Raw genomic sequence first — 20630 nt, forward strand, 5'->3', positions numbered from 1 at the left:
TCCAAGAGGCATGTCGGGGATAGACGAAATAGCGTTCATCACAGTAAGCTCCCTGAGCGTAGGAAGCATGGCTTCTTGGCCAACACTCTGCGCCAGCGCCTGACATCACATATCAGTAAGTGTCTGTTGTGTGGACTCTTGGGAGGGTCGAGTTTTGGGGCCCACAGCAATGAGCCACATTTGAGATGACTGACTTTATGGAAGCACTTTGGAATTACTTAGTACACAATCTAAGTTCAAAGAATGTTTGTCAAAAAGATTATCGTTCTGTAGCATTTGAGAAGATTCGCTAGCACGACCAGCACTTGATTATCTTACCTGGCTGTAAATTAACTTCTCAGTGGAGGTCTATGGTGAGGCCCCAGGTGGGGACCACAGGCTTATGGAAGGCTTTCTCCTCACTCTATATAGTACTTTTTCTTCCAAACTTACACACCCTGAACTGAGAGCTACTTAAGGAAGGTCTAAGTTCACCAGAAAAAAACAGAACATCTGCTGCAGGAAAAATGACTAATTTATAACAACTCAGGTCCTTAGCATAAGCAACAGGAAGACCTTTCTGTGGTTTTATACCCTAGACGTACAGTTAGAGAAAGTTCCTGTTGATTCGGGAGGTGGTAGCAAATGCAGACTCGGAACCATAATGACATATAGTGGGGAGACCGTAAACTGAGTTTGGGGAGGGGGCAGTCCCCCAACCCCTTCACAGAGGGAAAGCTCTGCTCTCTCCTCTTCCTCTTTTTTTTTGGCATTTCCTTTGAATGACACACCTCACATTTATTCTCCCATTTTATCCTAACCTGCCAGAGCTCTGCCCTCAGAATTTACTCATGGCCCAGTCCCGGTGGCCTAGTGGTTAAGTTCAGCGTGCTCTGCTTCGGTGGCCCAAGTTTAGTTCCTGGGCACGGACTTACACCCCATCAGCGGCCATGCTGTGGTGGTGGCTCACACACAAAAAAGAGGAAGAAAGATAACAGATGTTAGCTCAGGGCAAATCTTCCTCAGCAAAAAAAAAAAAAAAGGAAAAGAATTTACTCCTGCACAGATATTTGCCATCTCTAAATTTGGGGTCGCTATAGATTAAAAGCTTTGGAAATGCCTATAATCTTGACCCAATTCAACTTTTAGGGATCTATCCTAAGAAAATCAAAGTGTCTGCAAAGATAGATGTATAAAGACATTCATCACACTGATTTTTAGACTAGCGAAAAATTAGAAATAATCTCAAGGTTGAGAATAGGAGATTGGTTAAATTAATTCCGTATAACTAAATATTAAAGAACCTTAAAAAATGGAGTTGCAAGAAAAGCTGCTTTCATGTGAAAAAACAAGTTCCCAGCGCTGTAAGGGAAGTGCTGACACTCCCAGTTTGCCCCTGCAGGTTCATAAGCTCCCTTCTCCACTCTGCTCTGTGCCCTGGAGGCTGACCTGTGCGCATCAAAGGTCATCCTTGCCTCCTGCTGGTTTCCAGTTGGGTTTGGCCAATGGGCGGCACTCACAGGAGGCCAGGAGGCAGGAGGAGAGACTGAAGGCAGGAGGGTATGGATTCCCTCAGCTTCCTTCCTGCCTGGCCACAGGTGGGCAGAGATGACATTTTTCCTCCAAAAAGCTACCACTTCTGTTGGTATTTCCAGTGTTTTGGTAAATCTATGGGTTCTGAAAACCCCTCTCTTACTTGTCTCTTCTGCTTAGGGGTGGTAATGTTGTCAGCCCCCAGGGTACCGCATGACCCCCTTCTGAGTCCTCGAACTCCGTCTGCACCTTTGCAAAGAACCCCTTTGTCAAACTCTTCTCAATCACCCCACTTGAGCACGCCACCTACTTCCTGCCAGAAATTGACCCATACAGGGGAAAGCAGGTTATAAGAGAATATGAACATTATCTTTTTTTTTTTGAGGGGGGATGCGTAATGCAAATAAAAACGTATGCTGCATGGTGGAAATATTGGGGAGGGGCATCTTATTTTTACATTAATGTCCAAATGTAAAACTTACCCTACTTTCAATTTTAAAAAGTTATTTCTTGAAAAATGGAAGTCGCCCTATATTACTTGCCTGACTAATTTGGGAGAATGGAGTCTACCAGCAGGACTTTCTCAACTTTAATGAAATGAAGTGGCTTCTCGCCACACAGGCGAAGGGTGTCCTTGGGTCAACCATGAGGTCCCTTAAATGGTCCCCTAACTACGTCCAGTGCTTTATCTACAAACTGACGACTCGCTGTTCCACTGAAGGAAAGCAAGCCATGGGAAGAGGAGAACAGGGGAAAATAGCTCAATAAACAACGCCCGGATGGCCACATGGGTCCAAGCTCGCCCAAGGAAGCCAAACCAAGCACAGCAGCTGGCAGAGTCGCGGCGGCCAGATCTGAACGTGCCCATCTGTGACTCGAGCCTGGTTCTCCTTGCAGCTCTGACGGAAGTTCCCAAAGCTGGAGTGTCCGAAGGAGACGGAGGTCACAGTTGCTTGGGAACCAAGATGTGCTAGGGTCTTCCACACATCTGCCCTCTTTAACACTCACAGCCACCCCAGGAGCTGTGCTACGAACAGACTCGTGGACTCTCCCATATGCCCACGGGGGATTTGCAGCAGCTTCCAGGCCAGCTCTTGAAAATCACCGGCTTTGGTGCTGCGGGCTCCAGTGGTTGGAGAGAGCTTCCTGGAGATTCCTCACCTTTGCAGCAGCCTCCAGACCGTGTGCGACACCAGCTGCTCGGGGGCTCCAGGCTGAAATCACTGGCCACGGCTTCCCAATGCAAGCCTCGTCCCTGTTTTTGAATTGTTTTGTCCTTGGAATACATGGAGTAGCTTCTGTTTTTGCACAGAACCAGTCGATACACAGGACTGACAAGATGCTGCTGAAGGTCACCTTCAGTTCCAAGAGTGGAGACATAGCTGGATTTTGAAGTATCACATAACATGCCCAGGGATAAGCCCAACTAAAGCCAGAATCGAGAGGGGACATGGGGTTAACACCAAGTTCCCTTTTCCAAGGCAACCGAGAAGATCCTCAGGTGTGTTTTACATAGCGATTGGGGGGTGTGCATACATGTGTACGGGTGTGTTGTGGACAGGTGGGGTGGGGTAGATGCTCACACATCCAAGCTTGCCTAGAGAGGACCAACGTCCTTGCAGGAAGGAGAGAGTGCAATGATTCTGCACAGGTCATTGGCTGCATCACCCACACTTCCTCAGCCTGCCTCATGCGGGAGGAACCCACACTGCAAGGCGGAGGCTCCGATGGCTCTTTTAGGATCAAGAGGTCCACTCGGACCCTCAGCAGGCTCCACAAGACTGAGAGGTGAACAGATGTCTTTAAAAAATCAGCAACTGCCTAGAAGCTAGGAGGGGCTCCACTTTGGGGCTTTATTTCTTTATTTGTAAAATGGGGACTGAACAAGATGAATAGTTTTGTATCTGCGAGGTGTTTGAGGTTAATGCAAAGTGATGGGTGAATTCAAATGTACCCCAAGCATAGATTAAACATCTCCCACCGGTCTGCACTGTCTATAGATGCTGTGGTGATAAAGAAAATAACAAGAAGAGTTTTGTAAAAGGAAGAACGCAGAATGTATTCTTTTGTGTCTTGCTTCTTTACCTGAGCGTACTGTTTCTGAGCTTCACCTGCTGTTTTGTGTATCTGTAGTTTCTTCCCTCTTTGGGGTAGGATTGCATTGGATGAATGTACCACCATGTGTTTATCCATTGCCCTACTTACGGACATGTGGGTTCTTTCCAGTTTGGGATGGTAAGGAATAAAATTGCTATAAACGTGTGTCTACCGCTCTTTTTGTCGACACACGTTCTCTTATCTCTTAGGTAAATATGTATGAGTAGAATTGCCGGGCAATATCCTAAGTGTATATTTAACTTTACAAGAAACTGCCAAACTGTTTTACAAAGTGGTTGCACCACCTTGCATTCCCACCAGCAATTTGCCAACACTGGGTATTTGGCACAACAAAAAGTGTACGCTGTATGGTTCTATTTGCTGGAAGCTCTGCAACATGCAAAATTAACCCACAGTGACAGAGTCAGATAGTGCTTGCCTGTTTGCCATGGGGGCGGGGGCGTTGGACTTCGAGGGGCACAGGGAGCTGGCCTTGATCAGAGCAGTGGTTACTCTGGTGGAGAAATCAGTCTAAACTCACTGAACTCTATGCTTCAAGTGGATTCATTTCACTGTGTGCAAATCACACCTCTAAAAAGCTGATGCAAAGTGATTTCCACAACCACCACAAAAGCATCGCTGAATTAATAAAAATCCCTGGTCGTTACGTATTTTCTCAATCAGTGGGTTCTCAATGTGCATCGCGTCTCTGAGGACATCCATCCATTTCCAGACATGATCACGCGGTCCTCTGACTTGGAAAGGTCGAGTCTGGGCGAGGCGATTTCTGAAGTCATTTGAGCTCCAATGCTCCGAATCCTTTTTACTGCCTGGCAGATTATTCTAAGACCCTGTCGGGAAATTGCCCAGATCCTTCTGTGCCTTACCCTGATCCTCTCTGGGGCCAAGCGCTTCCCCTGCTCCGGTTGGCGATGCCGTGTCATCATTGGGCCATCCGTATGGGGTGGCCCTGAGCTGCGTTTCTCAGCGCCGCCCTCCCCAGCACTGCTCCCAGACGGGTCTATTTCTGGAGCATCAGTTTTGCAGAAGGCATTCTCTGCTCAAAATTAGTGGGTTAGGAATTCAGTCAGCCGAGAGACTGGCAACGCGCTCATTCGTGAGGGCTTTACGGGTTTGTTTTCTTTTCAGAACAGTCATTCACAATTTAAAGTGATTCACTGCTTTTCGGTCCTGAAAGATGGAAAACCCAGAGTGGAGCAAATGATGAATTCATTGTTTACTACTGTGTGACTCTTCTCGAAGCACCTTATGCTAACTCCGCACTTTCTTCTCTGCCTTGAGATTCTCCCTAGTTCGCAGGTAAACGGTTTACGGTCAAGACACCTGGGAAGTAAATGAAAATGATGAAGGCTGGAATTTCGTGATTGCCTATGAGTTGCTGCTGCAGTCCTAGATGGGGGTCTTTGGATGGCCCCCGATTCTGCCACTGTCATTACTGCCCTCTCATGATCCGCAGGCTGACCTCTCCCATTAACTGCAAATAAGCCCAAGGTGGCTGAGGGGCCCAGAGCATCCTGAGCTGCAGCGGCACTGACACGGTCCATGGAGGGTGAGGACAGAGGATGGAGGGAAACAGCCCTTCACACCCCGCTTCTCAAATTTCCATTCGGTCAGTTTTCAACGGGTAAAAAGAAAAGCAAAATATTAGCAGCCAGCATTTATTGCTCAAATACTCTCACAACAACCCCATCCACGGGGTGCTCTCATTATCCACATTTTACAGATGAGGAAACTGAGGCTCAGAGAGGTCAAGTGACTTGCTGAAGGTGACATAAGGACCAGAGATGGGGTGCTAATTCCAGAGTCTGAACGGTTTTATCCTGTTCAGGAATGGACAAATCTGGAAGTTGACGGAATCAGGAATCTGACACAGAAAGAAGCACATTAATAATTAGTTATCAGCGCTTCTTGATTTTCTGGAGGTCTTCTGGAAGGGATGGTTACCTCTTGGCCTTCCACAGAATCTGTTTTCTCTCAGACGCCTGGAGCGGCTGTATTTAGGGTCACTGCATCACCTTGTGGTCACGACAGGAACTGCACCTTCCCGGAGTCCTAGTCCGGCTCACGCTGCCAGGGTTTTCTCTGAGCCTGTAAGGACTGTCAGTCTGTCTGAAATCCCAGAGGGAAAATTCTGCTGGAAGTGGGCTTGATGCAGCTGGCTGGCTGATCGCCAGGGTCGGAGAAGGAAGCCTTTCATTTCCCCTTCTCGCGTTTCCACCCACCTAGCTCAAGGTCCTCTTAAGAGCCGTGGGTGCTTCATGCAGGCGGGCGGCCCACCAGCAGCCAGCCTGGGGTTCCTGCCTCCGCCCTCCATTTCTTTCTGAAACCTCTGCACCCCTCTCCCGCCCTGCCGTGTAATGCTGGCTGTAGCTGTGTCTGATTATTTCCTTTCCATGTGATTCTCCTCTGTGGGCAGAGGGAAATGTGGATTCTTAGAATTAATTTGCCTCAAGAGTCTCCTCTTTGCTATTTCAGCAAAGCTGATCTTATCTCAGCCACATTATAAGCTACACAACCTTGGGCAATTCACATAACCTCAGTGAGCCTCTTCTGCAAAACGGGGATATGAACATGCCAAGGATTTTTGTGATGATTAAATGAAATGCTGCATTTCAAAGCATTTGGTAAACTGTAACTAAATATGCACACGTAGTTATTATCAACAATGTTTCTTCCTTGCTGCTGACAAGAAGAGGCATTGCCTTGTCTAGGCAGCCCATCTCCAGTTCTCCCTCTTGACGTAAGTGGAACATGGATCAGTGTAAGAGGTGAGAGGTGTGTGTCGGGGGGAGGGAGTGGGAGAGGAGATAAATAGCTCCCATAACCAGGAGGGAGATGAGGATCATTGCTTCATAATCACATACAGGGGATGCTGGCTCCCCCTTGGTTTAAGGGTCCTAAAATGTCTATTACAATGTTGCCACATTCCAGTGCATGGGGTTTTAGGACCTATAAACCCTTTCTACTCATGGTTACACTTCATCTGCATTACTGTCCTAAGATAGCTTTGGTAATACCTGTTTGCCTGTCGGACAGCTGAAGCAGCTGATGATCAGAGAGGTGAAATGATTTTCTTAAGCTCTCAGGGCAGCAAAGTTGAGTTTAGAATGTGGATCTTTTGGTTTCTGATCGGGTCTCCTTTATTTACCTCTTATCACGTTATCTCTTTATCACACAGAATAGGGGCTTCTAAACTTTTTTGACCATGAGCCACAGTAAGAGAGACATTTTGCACAGCACACACTAAGTGTACAACCGAAACAAAAGCATCCAGAACAATACCTACCCTGCTTATGTACAGGACACCCTACTCTGTCCTATTTCTTACAGAGGTGCTGTTCACAGCTCATTAAACTGATTCATAACCCCCTAGTGGATTGACACCTGCAGTTTGGAAAGTACTGATCTGGAAGGTTCTTAAACACTCCCCACACGACATGTGACCATCACAATTGCTCATGGTCTCAAAGGGATATCATGAATATGAGGGAATGAAGAAAAAAATAAGATGAAATCAGAAATAAGATGAAACTAGAACATATTGTCTAATGGATTAAGCAAATTAACCTAACTCTTAGAAATCTTTGGAAATATGATGGTAAGAACTCTACAGTAACTGCCTTATAGTTACTGTGTTTCTACCACATCGTGAGCACAAAAGTTATCACTCCTAATTATCACCGCCTCTTTACACATCAATGTCCACCCACCCAGCTTCCAATCTTGAAGGAAGAGGCTGCCCCTTACCCTCAGGACACTGAGCATCGTGCCTGATTGGTGCTCGATAAAGATTTGATCACTTAATAAATACAAAAATGAACAGCAACCATCTTACTTCCTCATTCCTCTCACTATTCAAAGACACTTTAAGCTCAGAAGGCAACGACTTGGTCTATGGAAGATCCATGCATTAAAAATTAGTGACTGTGAGCTCCACCCTGTTGGTATCACCCCGGGGAAGCCCAGGATCTGAACAGAGGGAGAAGTGATAAAGAAAGGATGAACACGGTTCTTTCTCGTTCATTCATTCCTACTATCCAGCATGCTGCAGACTGTGTCTGTCCCCTTCAAATAAATGGCACTTTGTAATGAAGCTTTCTTTTTTCCCTCTTCCTTTGGCGACTTGACTATCCCATGATTTAGCCCAAGCCTATATACCTTCAACAGAGTCTGACCAATGCAACCTAATTGTAATGCAAGAGTGTGCATTTTGGCTCGCAGCTACATTAGAAAGGAAAGGCGGTGGGCATTCAGCAATGCCCCTTACAATCATTGGGGGTGCCCTGTGCTGGGAGTCCTTCCTGCAACGCCAGGCCCTGCTTGATGAGAGCCAGGACCACACACACAGGGGACCCCGGAGAGAAAGTCTGTGCAGCCCGAAGCAACAGGCCAAGACTGGCTTGCAGGTTCCTACTGATACAAGTGCTGGCCTCTCTCCTCAACTAGTCAAGCGAAGACCCAGTGTCCCTGGGGACCCGCAGGGCGCTGGAACGACTCCAGCTCCCTGCAAGATGGACTGCTGTGTGAAATAGTGACTCTTCATGCCACTGCCTCTGGGAAGGACAGCAGACTACATTAATACCCTGCTCTCCGGGTAGAAAGCTGCCTGTACAACCTCCACTGTCACACGTGCTGAACGCTGCTGAGGGTGACGCAGGCAGGGACGGTGTTGGAGCAATGCCATCTCTTTGTTTTCCTCTTTGAAATGAATTGGGGGGAAAAAAAGGTTGCATCACAGTCCTTGGGGTTTCACTTTGGATTTTCGTTTGTGAAGAGTCGTTAATAATGAAGTTCCCACTAACAATGGAAAGGGCTATATATAGCGTTTTGTATTGACATGGTGATTTTAAAAATGTTAGAATAATTTTCTGGATATGGCAGTAGTATTGCTTTATTCTATGAAATAGAATCGCTTTTGAAAAATTGTTTGTAAACGTAATAATTTAAATGTATGTGAAGAACATTAAAAGAACACGAGCTTTAGATTCAGGCAGACCTGGGTCTGACGTGGCTCTGGCCCTTTCTAAGTGAGTGACAGGTTGAGTTAAATGTATCAGCTTCTTGATCCTCAATTTCCTCCTGTCAGGATGGGAAAACGCTTACCCTCCGGAATCACTATGAGCAGGAAAGAAACGAGTAGTGTATTAATTTATTAAATCCATGAATTAGATCTCCTTTTTCACGTTTCATTTAGTAAACATATAATTTTCGGTAAGTAAGTAGGTACATATGTTTATATGTCAGCTTCCCCGTTATGTTTCATGTCTAGTTTTATAAAAATAAGATACAAGATGTTCTTTCCAATTACCCTTCAGGGCTGATCGAAGCAGAAAAAAGAAAAAGATGTGAATCACGTTTTCCAGGTGAAAAAATTAAGTCGCGCACGAAGAGAGGGAGTCAGTCACCAAACCAAGCCCGAAGCCCCATTTTCTAACTTCCAAACAGCGGCGAGTCCCAGGATTTCTGATGTTAACTCTTACACCTGTGCAGCCACTTACAGCCAGAGGATGGGGGCGCGTGGGCTCGGAGGAAACGGATCAATATGTTAGTCATTCCGCCTTTAATCCTCACCCTGAGTTCATTTTGAAACTTCAAGGAACATTGGAGGGACAGGCTGTCTGTCTATCATAGGGGGCGTGGGCAGGAGGAGTCTGAGAGTCGCCCCCTCCCTCCCCCCCAGGCTCAGCCTGACCCCTGGAAGGGGACGGGCGCGGGACGGCGGCCCGGGACCCACCTTTCTCTTCCTGGGGATGGGCTCGTCGAAGAGCAGGCTGCCCGCCTCGGCCTCGTCGATGCCGTCGTCGGGCGGCGCGGGGCTGCGGAAGGGCTTGAAGCTGTCGGCCGAGAGCGGCGGCGACGGCGTGGACGGGTTCGACTGGTCGCTGGGGGCGCTCCAGCTCCAGTAGCCGCTGCTGCTGCTGCTGGACGGCCCGGCTCCGCCCTCCTTCCAGGAGCCGCTCAGGCCCTCGGTCCCTGGGCACAGACACAGCGTCAGCGCCCACCGCCTCCCGCGCCCCGGGGAGGATGGGCCCCGATGCCACGCCGGGCGGGCCCTGCAGCCCGCGCCACGGGTGCAAGAGCGGGGCCTGCAGGTGCCACTCTGTGCATCCCTCCACAACAAGAAGTCGCATCGCAGTGGGTCAACATTTATTTTACTCACATGATAGGTCTTTCTAACAGTTTCCTGATGTGTGTTGTTTTGTGCAACGCTAGCTCCTTAAGACGATAATGGAGATTATATGCAAACAAGGGGGGAGAAAAGATGTTCCCTGAGTGTAGGGAGCTCTGCGTTCCTGGACCGCAGTATTTCTTAGAGGGAGATCATTTGCAGGATTCTCCCGAATTGATTGGTTACAGAGTTCCCTCCCACGCTTCCCGCTATTTTAATTGTTTAAAAAGAATTTCTTCTAGGACTATGATCTTTGGAATACATTTGTAGAAAAAGTTAGCCAAAGATTTAAGAATCTGAGAGAAATAAGTTCTGGAGAGTTACCTAAAGCCATTACTATGCTGCTCATTATAACAGTTAGTAGTGCCTTCCGTTTGATGGGTATTTACATCTTGTAAAGCTCATCCACACCATCTCATACATTCTCACAATTGTCTCTTAGAGTAAGGAATATCACCTCCATTTTACAGATGATGACCCTGAGGCACCAGGAAGTTAAGTGACTTGTACTGGGGGCTGGGGACCAAACCCTGGTCTCTCAGTCGGCCTTGTGTCTCCCACAGTGCACGCCGGCCCTGTGTTGTCAGTGTCCTGCATCTCCAGCGAAGGTGAGACGAGAGAAGAATTTATTGGTAATAATTACTGATAAAACTGATGTTGAATTTTACCCCTGCACTTGTGGGGGGCCAACATTATGAAATGTTTGCTAAGATAGAAAGATCTTTGCCCGGTTAGAATGGGCAAAGATCTCTTTTAGTCACTGAAGATTTGCTTTACTTTTCAAGATTCCCAATCTTAATTAGCATTGGTATAAGTTCTGCTTTCTTTTTGAATAATTTCTCCTCCATATTTATGTGCATTTGGAATATATTAAAATATTACAACTGCAGGGAGGAAAAAAAAATCCCAAAATGCCTCATTAAAAAAACGCTGTTCACATCTGTGTAATTAGTAATGAAGACAAACGGTAGACTAACATTCATGGAAAAACTTCTTGACTATCTTCACCTAATTACAGATTTCCAGCATATTCTTCAATTATGTCAAGCAAAAAGTTTAGTTAGAGGGGTGAAGTTTTAAGTTGAAATAGCAGAAGTAAGCTACCCATCTCATTAAAGCAGGGCTATTGCGGACTCAAAATGGTCACTTATGTGGGCTCACGCCTGGCCAGCATCAGCAAAACCAAATTAGCATCTCCTCTCTGCAGGCCACACAGAGACGGATGCGCTCACCAGCCCCCAGGCGCCTGTTCTAAATAAGGAAGCTGCATTCATACAACAGGACTTCAAGAGGGCTAGTGGAAGGCCTCAGGTAGTATTACCTGGTGTGACAAACTCACTTGGCAGGCCGAGGAGGCCAATGAGTACACCGCTGCCTGCTCTTGTAAAATAAAATGTTCATGGTGCTAGATGTATGATCGTGTTAAGTATGAGGAACCGAATTTATTTTGAAAACCAACTACTATTATCGTGTGGTTACACTGCTTCATGGCAATGCCAAAAGTTAATTTGCTTACTTGTGAATGACACTTCCTTCAGAAACACTGTTTAATCAGAAGGGCAATGTGATATAGAAATGAGTTTTTCAGAAACAATTCACAGTAACTTTTAGGGAGCAGAGTCTCCCTATCTTAAACAGGTATTTGCCAGAAATGCAGACAGGCACTGCTGGGAGCTCAGTTTCTTTGCAGACCCACATCCTGGCAAAATGATCACAGACAAGGATCACAACAGTTTCCAAAAATTCACTGATATCCAATAATCCTGGAGAAAGTCTTTATTTCTAAAATAATAATAATAATAATGCCTTCATTATCATAAGCTGCTTTCCCTTTTTAAGAATTTGCTTCCTGTTGTAGACTACATGAAAGCTATCAGGCAATTTGGGATTATTAGTTGGGCAGCTATTTTTTAAATCATAATGAACGCTGAATTACTTTCTTAATAACTATGCTAACAAAAGTTTGCATCGAAGCAGCAAAAGGTCTATTTTGATTCTAACCTTTCAACACAAAGGAACATCAAAAATGCTCTCAACTGAAAAATAATGCAATGGTAAAAATAACAATTACATTAAAACATATTTTTCCTTCTCTGAGGATTCCAGGAAACTCTGCAATTCCTTTTTCCTACGATTGGTTTTGGGGGTGCCTTCAGTTTTGCTTTTCCTGTAGTCTTTCTTTGTGGTGTGGATGAAGTGAGAAAGGTAAATCAAGACTCCTGTTTGCCAAGAGGCCCCAAGAAGAGAGGTCAGGTCATCCTACAGGACTGGTCAGGCTCAGCTCAAGGGCACCTTATCCACTCTGTGTAAAGAAGTGACATCACCACAGCTTGGGGTGAATCATGACAGCGGGCACTACTGATTCATGGTACTGATTTGAATTCCCAGCATCTTGGTCATTCTTGCCACTTAACTGGATTGGAGTAAGTTTTGGTGAGGACTCACTGGATGGTCAACAAATTTATTTTAATACCTCATGCTTATACCCAAATTAGGTGGAAACCATAGCTCCATCTCCTCATTGACTAGTCTGGCTCTTCAGAGAAGCTTTTCCCTCGCTGGTGAGTTTCATTCAGTGGTCTCGGTGCATTACATTTCAGGGAACTGCAGTCTGGCTTCTGCCCATGGACAGTCCACAGTGAACGCTCTTGCCAAAACCACCAATGACCTACCTGATGCAGAATTCAGTCCTTTCCATGACTGACCTTCTGAAGCATCAGATGCCTCTCCTTGAAACACGCTGTTCCCTTGGCTTCCCTGAAAGCACACTGTCCCAGTTGTCCTCTACCTCTCTCTCACCCCTCAGGATCTTCCTGGGCTCTCTTCCCTCTGCTGATCCCTTCCATGATGGTGAACCTTACCACTTCCCCCTTAGCCATCCTCTCTTCGCACTCTGCTTTGACACAACTCTCTCAGGGTGATCTCATCTACTCTCATGGCTTCAAAATATTGCTTTCCAATTCTGCATCATCAGCCCAGATCTCTCTCTCAGCTCCCACTCAAATCTCCACCGGATGCTGACCCTTGAATGATTCTCATGTATTGCCTACTAAACTGGACCCATTGTCTTTTCAGCAACCCCCGCCCCTTGCCCAAACATTCACCAATAGATCTGTTCCTCTGCCTCTGTTCCCTGTCTCAGGAGGAATGGGCCTCCTGCTGAAGCATACCAACTGCCTGGAAGTCGGCCTCGTCACGCCCTCTCCTTCTGCCTCTCTGTCCATCATCAAGTACTATTGATTCTGCCTTCTCTGCATTCCTCAATTAGGCCCTGTTCATTCGCACTGTGATCCCCAAGGTTCAGGTACCCATAGGGTTTTGTTTTTTTGTTTCTGCTTGTAAACCCAACTGTAACTTCCCAGTGCTGAAGTCATCTCATAGCTCTCCTACAGCCTCAGAGTAATGTCTAAAATCCCAGCCAGGCATACATGGCCCCTCTCGGTACTTCTCCTGCCAGGCTCTCCAGCTTCATCTCCTACTGCCTTCCAGATTTATCCTATTGAATTATATGAGTCAATATTACATCATGACTAGGAGAGCAGACCTGGAATCAGAAAGATACTAGAATAGAATTTCAGCTCTGTTATCTACAAGTCAATTAACCTCCACGTGCCTCAGTGTACTCATCTATAAAATAGTGATAACAACATCTCATAGAGTTGTTGTGAGAATTACATGAGATAAAGCAAGCCTAGTACTTGGCACATAGTAAGTACTCACTAAACGCTAGCCATTGATATGGCTATGATTGATAGTCTTGTTTCTCCTGTAGAGATTGTACACTACCTGGGAGTAAGGAGATTGTTTTTAATGATGTATTCAAACCATTTAGCAGGGTACCTGATAAATATATATTGAATGAAGGAATGGATTAAATAATTCTATTTCATTAAAGAGTCCAGGAGAATGCTTTTTCAAAAATATTTCATCTTGGGAGTTGTTTGATGCAACCACCTCTCCAATCAAACAGAGGTATTGCTGGGGAAAATAAGTTCATTAGACCAATTTCCATTTACCTGGGAAAAAAGGAACATGAGTACTACAAAGATGTGTATCGGAAAGGTGACGGAGCGCAATAAACGTGAGTTGAATGGATGGATGTATGAATGACATGTGGTGGGGTTCCCGGGAAGATGAGGAGGAAGCTGATTGCTCTGAGGTCTCCATTTCTTCCACATCTCCCCTGCTTCCTGCTACTGAGTGAGGGTTAACTGTTCACTGTGTTTGATGGGAATGAGACTCCCTCAAAGACAGACCCCGCTCTTGGTGTCCAGGGGCCCCTCCCTAGGCTCCACACCCCAGGCTTACCATTCGGTCGCACAGGAGGGCTTCGAACCAAGGGGCTGGTGGACAAGCTGGTTAGTACCATTGCTGCTGTCACCTTGTCCATGTCCAGTTCCTCTGAAGATTTCCTGGAAAACAGAGAGGGACACTGTTAACTGTGCATCCACTCTGGGCCACACCCTGTACCACATGCTACTGCACACATTTCCTCCTTTAACTTATCCCCATGAAAATGCAATGTTTTGTTAGCTTTACTGTACAGATGAGGGAGCTGAAGTGCAGAGGTTAAGAGATCCAGTCAAAATCCTACAGTATTAGGAAGAGAAGGATTCATTCATTGGTCCTCATCTAATAAGTGCTTATTGAGAGTGGACTAACGGGCTAGACCCTGTTCTCGGCACAGGCGATGCGTGGGGAACAACAGACAAGGTTGGTGGGGAGAAACACAATTATCAGTAAACAAAGGAAAAGGAAGAGAATAGTTTTTGGTAGTGACAAGTGCTACGAAGGGCTAACAGATGGACAGTGACTGTGGGCGGCTGCCCTTGAGGTGGTCAGGAAAGGTTTCTCTGAGGAGGTGACATCCAAGGTGAAGTGTGAAGGGGGAGGGGGAGTCAGGCCTGAGGGGTGGGAAATGCCGTCCAAGCAGAAGAGCCAGCCATGCAAAGGCAAGGCAGCAGGAAAGAGCAGGATATTGGAAGAACGACCCAATTAGTGCAAGAAGGGGAGGAGGGGGCAGGGCTGGCTAAGTGGGTCCCGTGGCCATGGGAGGCATTTCTATTTTATTCTAAGTGGAATGGAAAGTCACTGGAAGGCTTTAAGCGGGCCTCGTGACATGATATGATTAGTATTTTAAAAATAATTACGTGAACTGCTATATGGAGAATAGATTATGGAGAAGGCAGATAGAAGCAGGGAAGCTAGTCAGGAGATAATTGCTAGGAGTCAAGACAAGAGGAAACGGCGGCGTGGACTAGGGTGGGGCAGTGGCAGGTGATCTGACGCACTGGGTGTGGGAGAGGAGCAAAACGGAGCAATCCGGGATGGCTCCCAGGTGTCTGAGTTGAGCATTAACTAGAGCCATTTACTGAGATGGGAGAGAGCGGAGCAGAAATGCCATTAAGGTGTTTAAACCCCAGTGCTCTGCTTTGCTACCCCTCTCCTAGAGGAAGGAGAGGTCAGTTACCATGTTGTTAAAGTTAAGAGCCACTGGTAACCATCCATTCAGATGAAGAATTTCCTCTGGTTCATTAATTTTGGCCACTTAACCCTTAATAAAGGTTCATAAGATAATGACCATTGTGAACTGGAGCCAGCTTGTTTAAGCTTATTTCAATAAAGAAGTAAATATTGAGAGGCAAAAATTTATGTAGTACATTGACATCAGATAAATTGTACCACCTCCCGAGGGACGAACATTTTCAAATTAGGGAACAGTTGAAGAAGCACGACAGAGGATTAATAAGCCATATTGACAAATGAATTGTCGCGTTGACAAATGTGGCTTTCATTCACAGGTGTGCTGTATAATTTGTAAAAGCAATGAACTCTCATAGATAGAAACTTCATAGCATCACTTCACAACACAGTGGGAAAGAGATTCCTAAACTGGAGAACAATCAAATTGGTCCCAATGTTGGTGTAGGGGGCTGCTCGCGTAGTTTCATCATGAAGTTATAAACATTGTGACAGTTTGGCTTTCCAATGTCCACCATGATGCTAAATTGCTAAGCAAAGCTTACTCTTTCAATTCAAGGTACCAAAAGATGGGAATCTTTGAAATTTCCTTTTATAGTTCTTCTTAGAGCACCTTGTGCTCTTTCTCAGCTAATTGTTCCATCAAAAGACAAATTACTTTTTCTCAGAGACTGGCAATTAAAAACACATCTAGGAAGCAAGCTTGAGAGTACACAATGAAACTCACTCTGCAGAAGTTTTCAAGACAATCTCATACACTTAGGGGAAAAAATTGCTCATTCTTTTGGCAAACCGTTAAAAGATTTTACAACATCCACAATTTACAAGCTCCTCGTACTTGGGAGTAAAGGTGAGGCCAATTTCTTACAGAAACGGAGCTTCCTGAAACAGCACCGGGGGAAGGGCTTCCAGCACTTTAAGGTAATTTGGAAAGTTTTGTTGGCTCTGTCTCGCCAGCAGGGGACAAGGAGGAGGGAAGTCAGAGGGGGAAGGAGAACCTTGGGGGCCTCGAAGGACAAAGGCTTGCTACACAGACTGCTGTGTAGACCCTGGGACTCCCCCACTGCCTCCCCAGAGCCCAGCTGGGAGGACCCCTCCACCCCAGTGTGGGCCGCTCTGCCATCTCCCCCAAGACTGACTTACAGGAGCTGCTGACTTCTCTTTCCCACTGTCGGTCTTTTCTTTTTCTCTCATTAACAAAAGGTTTCAGAACCAAGAGGAGAGGCCCATGAGTGCGGCACGGGGAGATGGCCTGACTCTGTCGGGAGCCGGTCCCCTCGCCCGCTGCCCGGACCCCCAAAAGGACTCGCTATACCAGCCCTTTTTCCTCTTCTACATCTTGCTTTCAGGGGCCTTTACTTTTCCAATCTGCTTTGTGTCTTTTTTGATTTTTCGTATCTAAGGTGAACATTTTGTTTTAGAGGTCTAATTGATAGTTAACTCAAAAGCTGATTTATGTGCTTTTTAAACATGAAAATCAACAGTGTATCATTATAAAGCACGCAATTTTTTTGCAATGCCAAAGTCTACCACTCCATTTCAAAATAATCACTGAGTGTCATAAAGCAGATTTCCGATGAAGAGTGAAAAGAGGAATAAACATTAGTGTAATCAGAGTGTTTTTCTATTTGGATTACCTTTAAGTTTCCCATTGGCATTGGAGGTCACTGACAACAACAAGAAAAAAATCAAAGGAATATCCTGCGAATGCTTCAGGTAACCTGTATTTCTCAGGGAGTATTTTTATCGTGCTGCACGAAACACTACCAGACAATATGGCCTGTGCAGTTGTGTTGTTGTTTTTATCTTTGTTTAATTTCTTTTGGTACAGTACTATCTAATTACTGATTAATTAGTGCTGCAAATTCACATCCTTATAATTAAACATCACGAGATGATATACAAAGTAGAATCTGTTACACTTTGAGAAAACTGCAGCAAAGGCCTGCTGGTGGATTTAGAGTTGTTGAGGAAAAAACCCACCGGAGGAGACAGGAAATATTCTCTCCTAATCTGAAATTGAATTTGAATCTGCTGTTGAAAACCTTACCAATCAGATGTTTACAAAAGGCTGGGACCATTTTCAATGACTCTTTCCTCCCAGGCTTAGTTGAGTATTATGGAACTTAGTAATATTTAGAATTATTTAAAAATAATAGTAATATTCGTTGTCATTCTATATGCTATTTGTGCCTCAGGTCGACCTGGCTTCAATGGATGGTAGGAGTTCAGCATGGGAGAAATTGCATCTCAGGCAAGGAAGCAGGCAAGGCCTTTGCTTGCGGTCTGCTCAGGAGTCCTGCTGGAAGGATTTAGTGGGAGACGAGAGGGGCCTGGGCCTGGGCCAGACCACGTGGCCTCCTGTGCCAGGCTGAGTAGTTTGTCAGACTCGTCTAAGCAGAGAGAAGCCCCTGAACATTCGTGAACCTGGGAGAGAGACAGATGATCAATCTGTATTTTAGAAACGAGTCAACATGGAAAATGTGATGGAAAGGGAAGAAAGTAAAGGTAGGCTATTTAGCTATTTTTAGTTAACTCTTGATTCAAACCCAAAGTTTTAGACTCAGGGACAACAGTCCTTCTATGAACAGATAGAATTTGGTCTACGAATACAGAACTCCCTTGATATCTGTCAAGGATGTGTCCTGGACCTCTCTGGGAGAGGAGGTAAAGGTAATGGTTAGGAGTGCAGGCTCCGGAATGTGTTAGATCACGTGGCTTCAAATCCACTCTCTGCCATTACTAGCTGTGTGACCTTGGGTAAATTACTTAACATCTCTGAGTCTCAGTTTCTTCATCTGTAAAAGAAAGATACAAATAGATCTATTGAGGGGCTGGCCCTGTGGCGTAGTGGTTAAGTTTGGCATGCTCTGCTTTGGTGGCCTGGGTTCGTGGGTTTGGATCCTGGGTACAGACCTACACCACTCATCAGCCATGATGTGGTGGTGACCCACATATAAAAAAAAAAAGTGGAGGAAGATTGGCACGATGTTAGCTCAGGGCTAATCTTCCTCAAGCCAAAAAAAAGGAAGATTGGCAACAGATGTTAGATCGGGGCTAATCTTCCTCAGCACGCACACACACACAAATCTGTTGAGAAGATTAAACGAGAAAATATATGCAAGGCAGCAGCACATGGCCTCACCCATAGTCAGGGTTACATGGTGTTTGCTATTATTAACCTTCAAATTCAGGACTACGCCCATAGCATAAACCCCCATGAAAGAGGAAAGCATGAGGTTACTTTGCTTACTCTTCTTACTCAGCATCAGCACTAGCAATTGTGGTTTTCTTTTTTTGGGGGGTGGGGTGGTGGTGGTATTTTTCATAGAGAACCAAACCGCTATGACTTCACGGGAGTCACTGCGTGAGAGGTGGCACCTGGCCCAGGGCGGGGCAGCTGCTAGGCCTCAGCAGAGCTTCCCAGAAGCACCTTGGCATGGACACAGCTCGTGACAGCGTGGCTCTTAAGGACAGTCTACAAAGAGCCAAAGGCTGAAGTGCTGTTCGGATTTCACGTTTAAGACTTTCTGCTTTCAGTCCCCGCTCTTGGAGTCCTTGCTCCATGCTGTGGGCTCTTCTGCATCCTGGAAACACAGTCTCAATTATAATCCAGCAGCCTCTGCCCTCCTGGCTCTAGTCTATTGCAGAACCAGATCTTGATCAAACACACACACATAACCGTGAACCTGCAGCCATCACAGATGCCAGGAAGGGGTGGTATGGATTGATGAGGACCCACCCAGGGCTCCCGGCTAAGGGGAGGACTCCTGGCTGAGGGAGACTGGGAGTGACCCCTGGGGGGGCCTGGCTGAGGGCACGGACGAGCTCTGGGTGGTGGTCGAGAATGAGGCAAGGCTGCCTCCGAGAGGAACGGGCAGGCTGAGTGTGGCACCGTGCACTTGGACAGGGACAGCCCAGGGAGGGTCTTCCGAGCCCTGTAAGGGTTTTCATCCGTATCTTCAAGGCCCTGGCAAGCAGTGAAGTGTTTCAGGCAGCGTGGGGCTGGGGGAGGTCAGGTCAGGTGGGGTGATGCTATCAGATTTGCTTTTCACAAAGCTCCCTCTGGCTGCCATGTGGAAAATGAGTTTCTTAGTCTGACAACTGATCTTTTATCTGTGGAATTGATTGCCTGGTGACTGTGGCAGCAGGTTGCAGGATGACATCATCTGTGACATGAAGAGGCAAGCAGGAGCGCGTGCAGCATCAGAGGACACAACCCCCAGGCCCCGGGGCCAGTGCCCGGGTAGGCGCTGCTGGTCAGGGCCTGGGCACTGGGCCGGGGCCTGTGTTTATATTGTTTATGCCACGAGGAGCCTTTGTCTTCTTTTGAGCCACTTTATGCCCAAATGTCATCTGCTTGGACGGTACATACAAACACGGCCTCCCCTGGCTAATTCACCAGCTAAGAGAAATGTTTCACACCCGCAGAGCCATCAAAGACATTTATCTGCAATTGAAGTTTAGTACTAACAAATGGAAATAAAAATGGATAATACATCCCTTAGATTAGCACTAATCCAGTTCCTTAGCAACTACCGAAATCTGCAGTCCAGACCAAGTTCAATTACTTTAAAAACTTGTAGTAACCCTAAAACAAGGAATAAAGTCTGAAAATAAAATCTCTTCTACTGGAAAGGCCACAGTAACCATCCCCAATATTGGAATTCTGGGAAAGCTTTTACTAAGAATTTGGAAAAGTGGATTCAGTAACTATTAAATGTGATTAAGCACAAAAACTTTGTTTCCTTTCTCAATGAATCTTGTAGCAAAAGTTGTCAGTGTTAACTCCTCCAATTTCATTTTGGCTGTTGTTTCTTTCAAGACTGTAGGGAAGCTGCCCATTGCAATAAAGCATCCACTGGCCTTGATCAACCAAGACGGGAAAATCAGAGCAACTGTGGCATAATACATAAGGCAATACAGATGAGTACTTCTGAAACTCCCTGTGGTGGAGGATCATTTTTAAGAAATTTCCAATCTGGCATGGATCGGTACTTTCGTAAATTACAAGAACAACTGGCTTGTGGAAGTTGTTGCAATGTCAAATTGCTATGCAAATTTCTAAACTGTTGCTTCCTCTCAGTTTCTGTACCTAGCTCATCATGGACCGGTAACAGAGTTTGCAGATGGGCACTGGTCCACAGACCACACGCTGAGTAGCATGGAATTAGGCAATTGCTTTGATGTCCATTTCACTTTGGCTGAAAGGACGACATTCAGTCCCATCCTTTCTTCCACTTGCTGCCATGCTCCTCTTGGATGCTCCCACCACTGACTTCTCTCCTGGCTCTTGTCGCTCTGCCCTTTGGCCCCCAAGTTCCACGGTAAATAGACCCTCACATGTCCT

The 20630-nt window shown here is 46.0% G+C and overlaps 1 protein-coding gene across 1 annotated transcript in view; it reads right to left on the reverse strand.

Moving 5' to 3' along the window:
• ZNF704 (zinc finger protein 704) overlaps positions 1 to 20630 on the reverse strand; it is a 208280-nt gene that overhangs the window by 28424 nt on the left and 159226 nt on the right. Inside the window, exons 5-6 of the mRNA XM_046641853.1 lie at positions 14108 to 14211; positions 9365 to 9603 (exon numbers count right to left, since the gene is read on the reverse strand). Coding sequence (XP_046497809.1) covers positions 9365 to 9603; positions 14108 to 14211 — 343 coding nt within the window. The remainder of the gene's footprint in view (positions 1 to 9364; positions 9604 to 14107; positions 14212 to 20630) is intronic.

The sequence above is a fragment of the Equus quagga genome, chromosome 16 (assembly GCF_021613505.1).
Source record: "Equus quagga isolate Etosha38 chromosome 16, UCLA_HA_Equagga_1.0, whole genome shotgun sequence".
Classification (NCBI taxonomy): domain Eukaryota; kingdom Metazoa; phylum Chordata; class Mammalia; order Perissodactyla; family Equidae; genus Equus; species Equus quagga.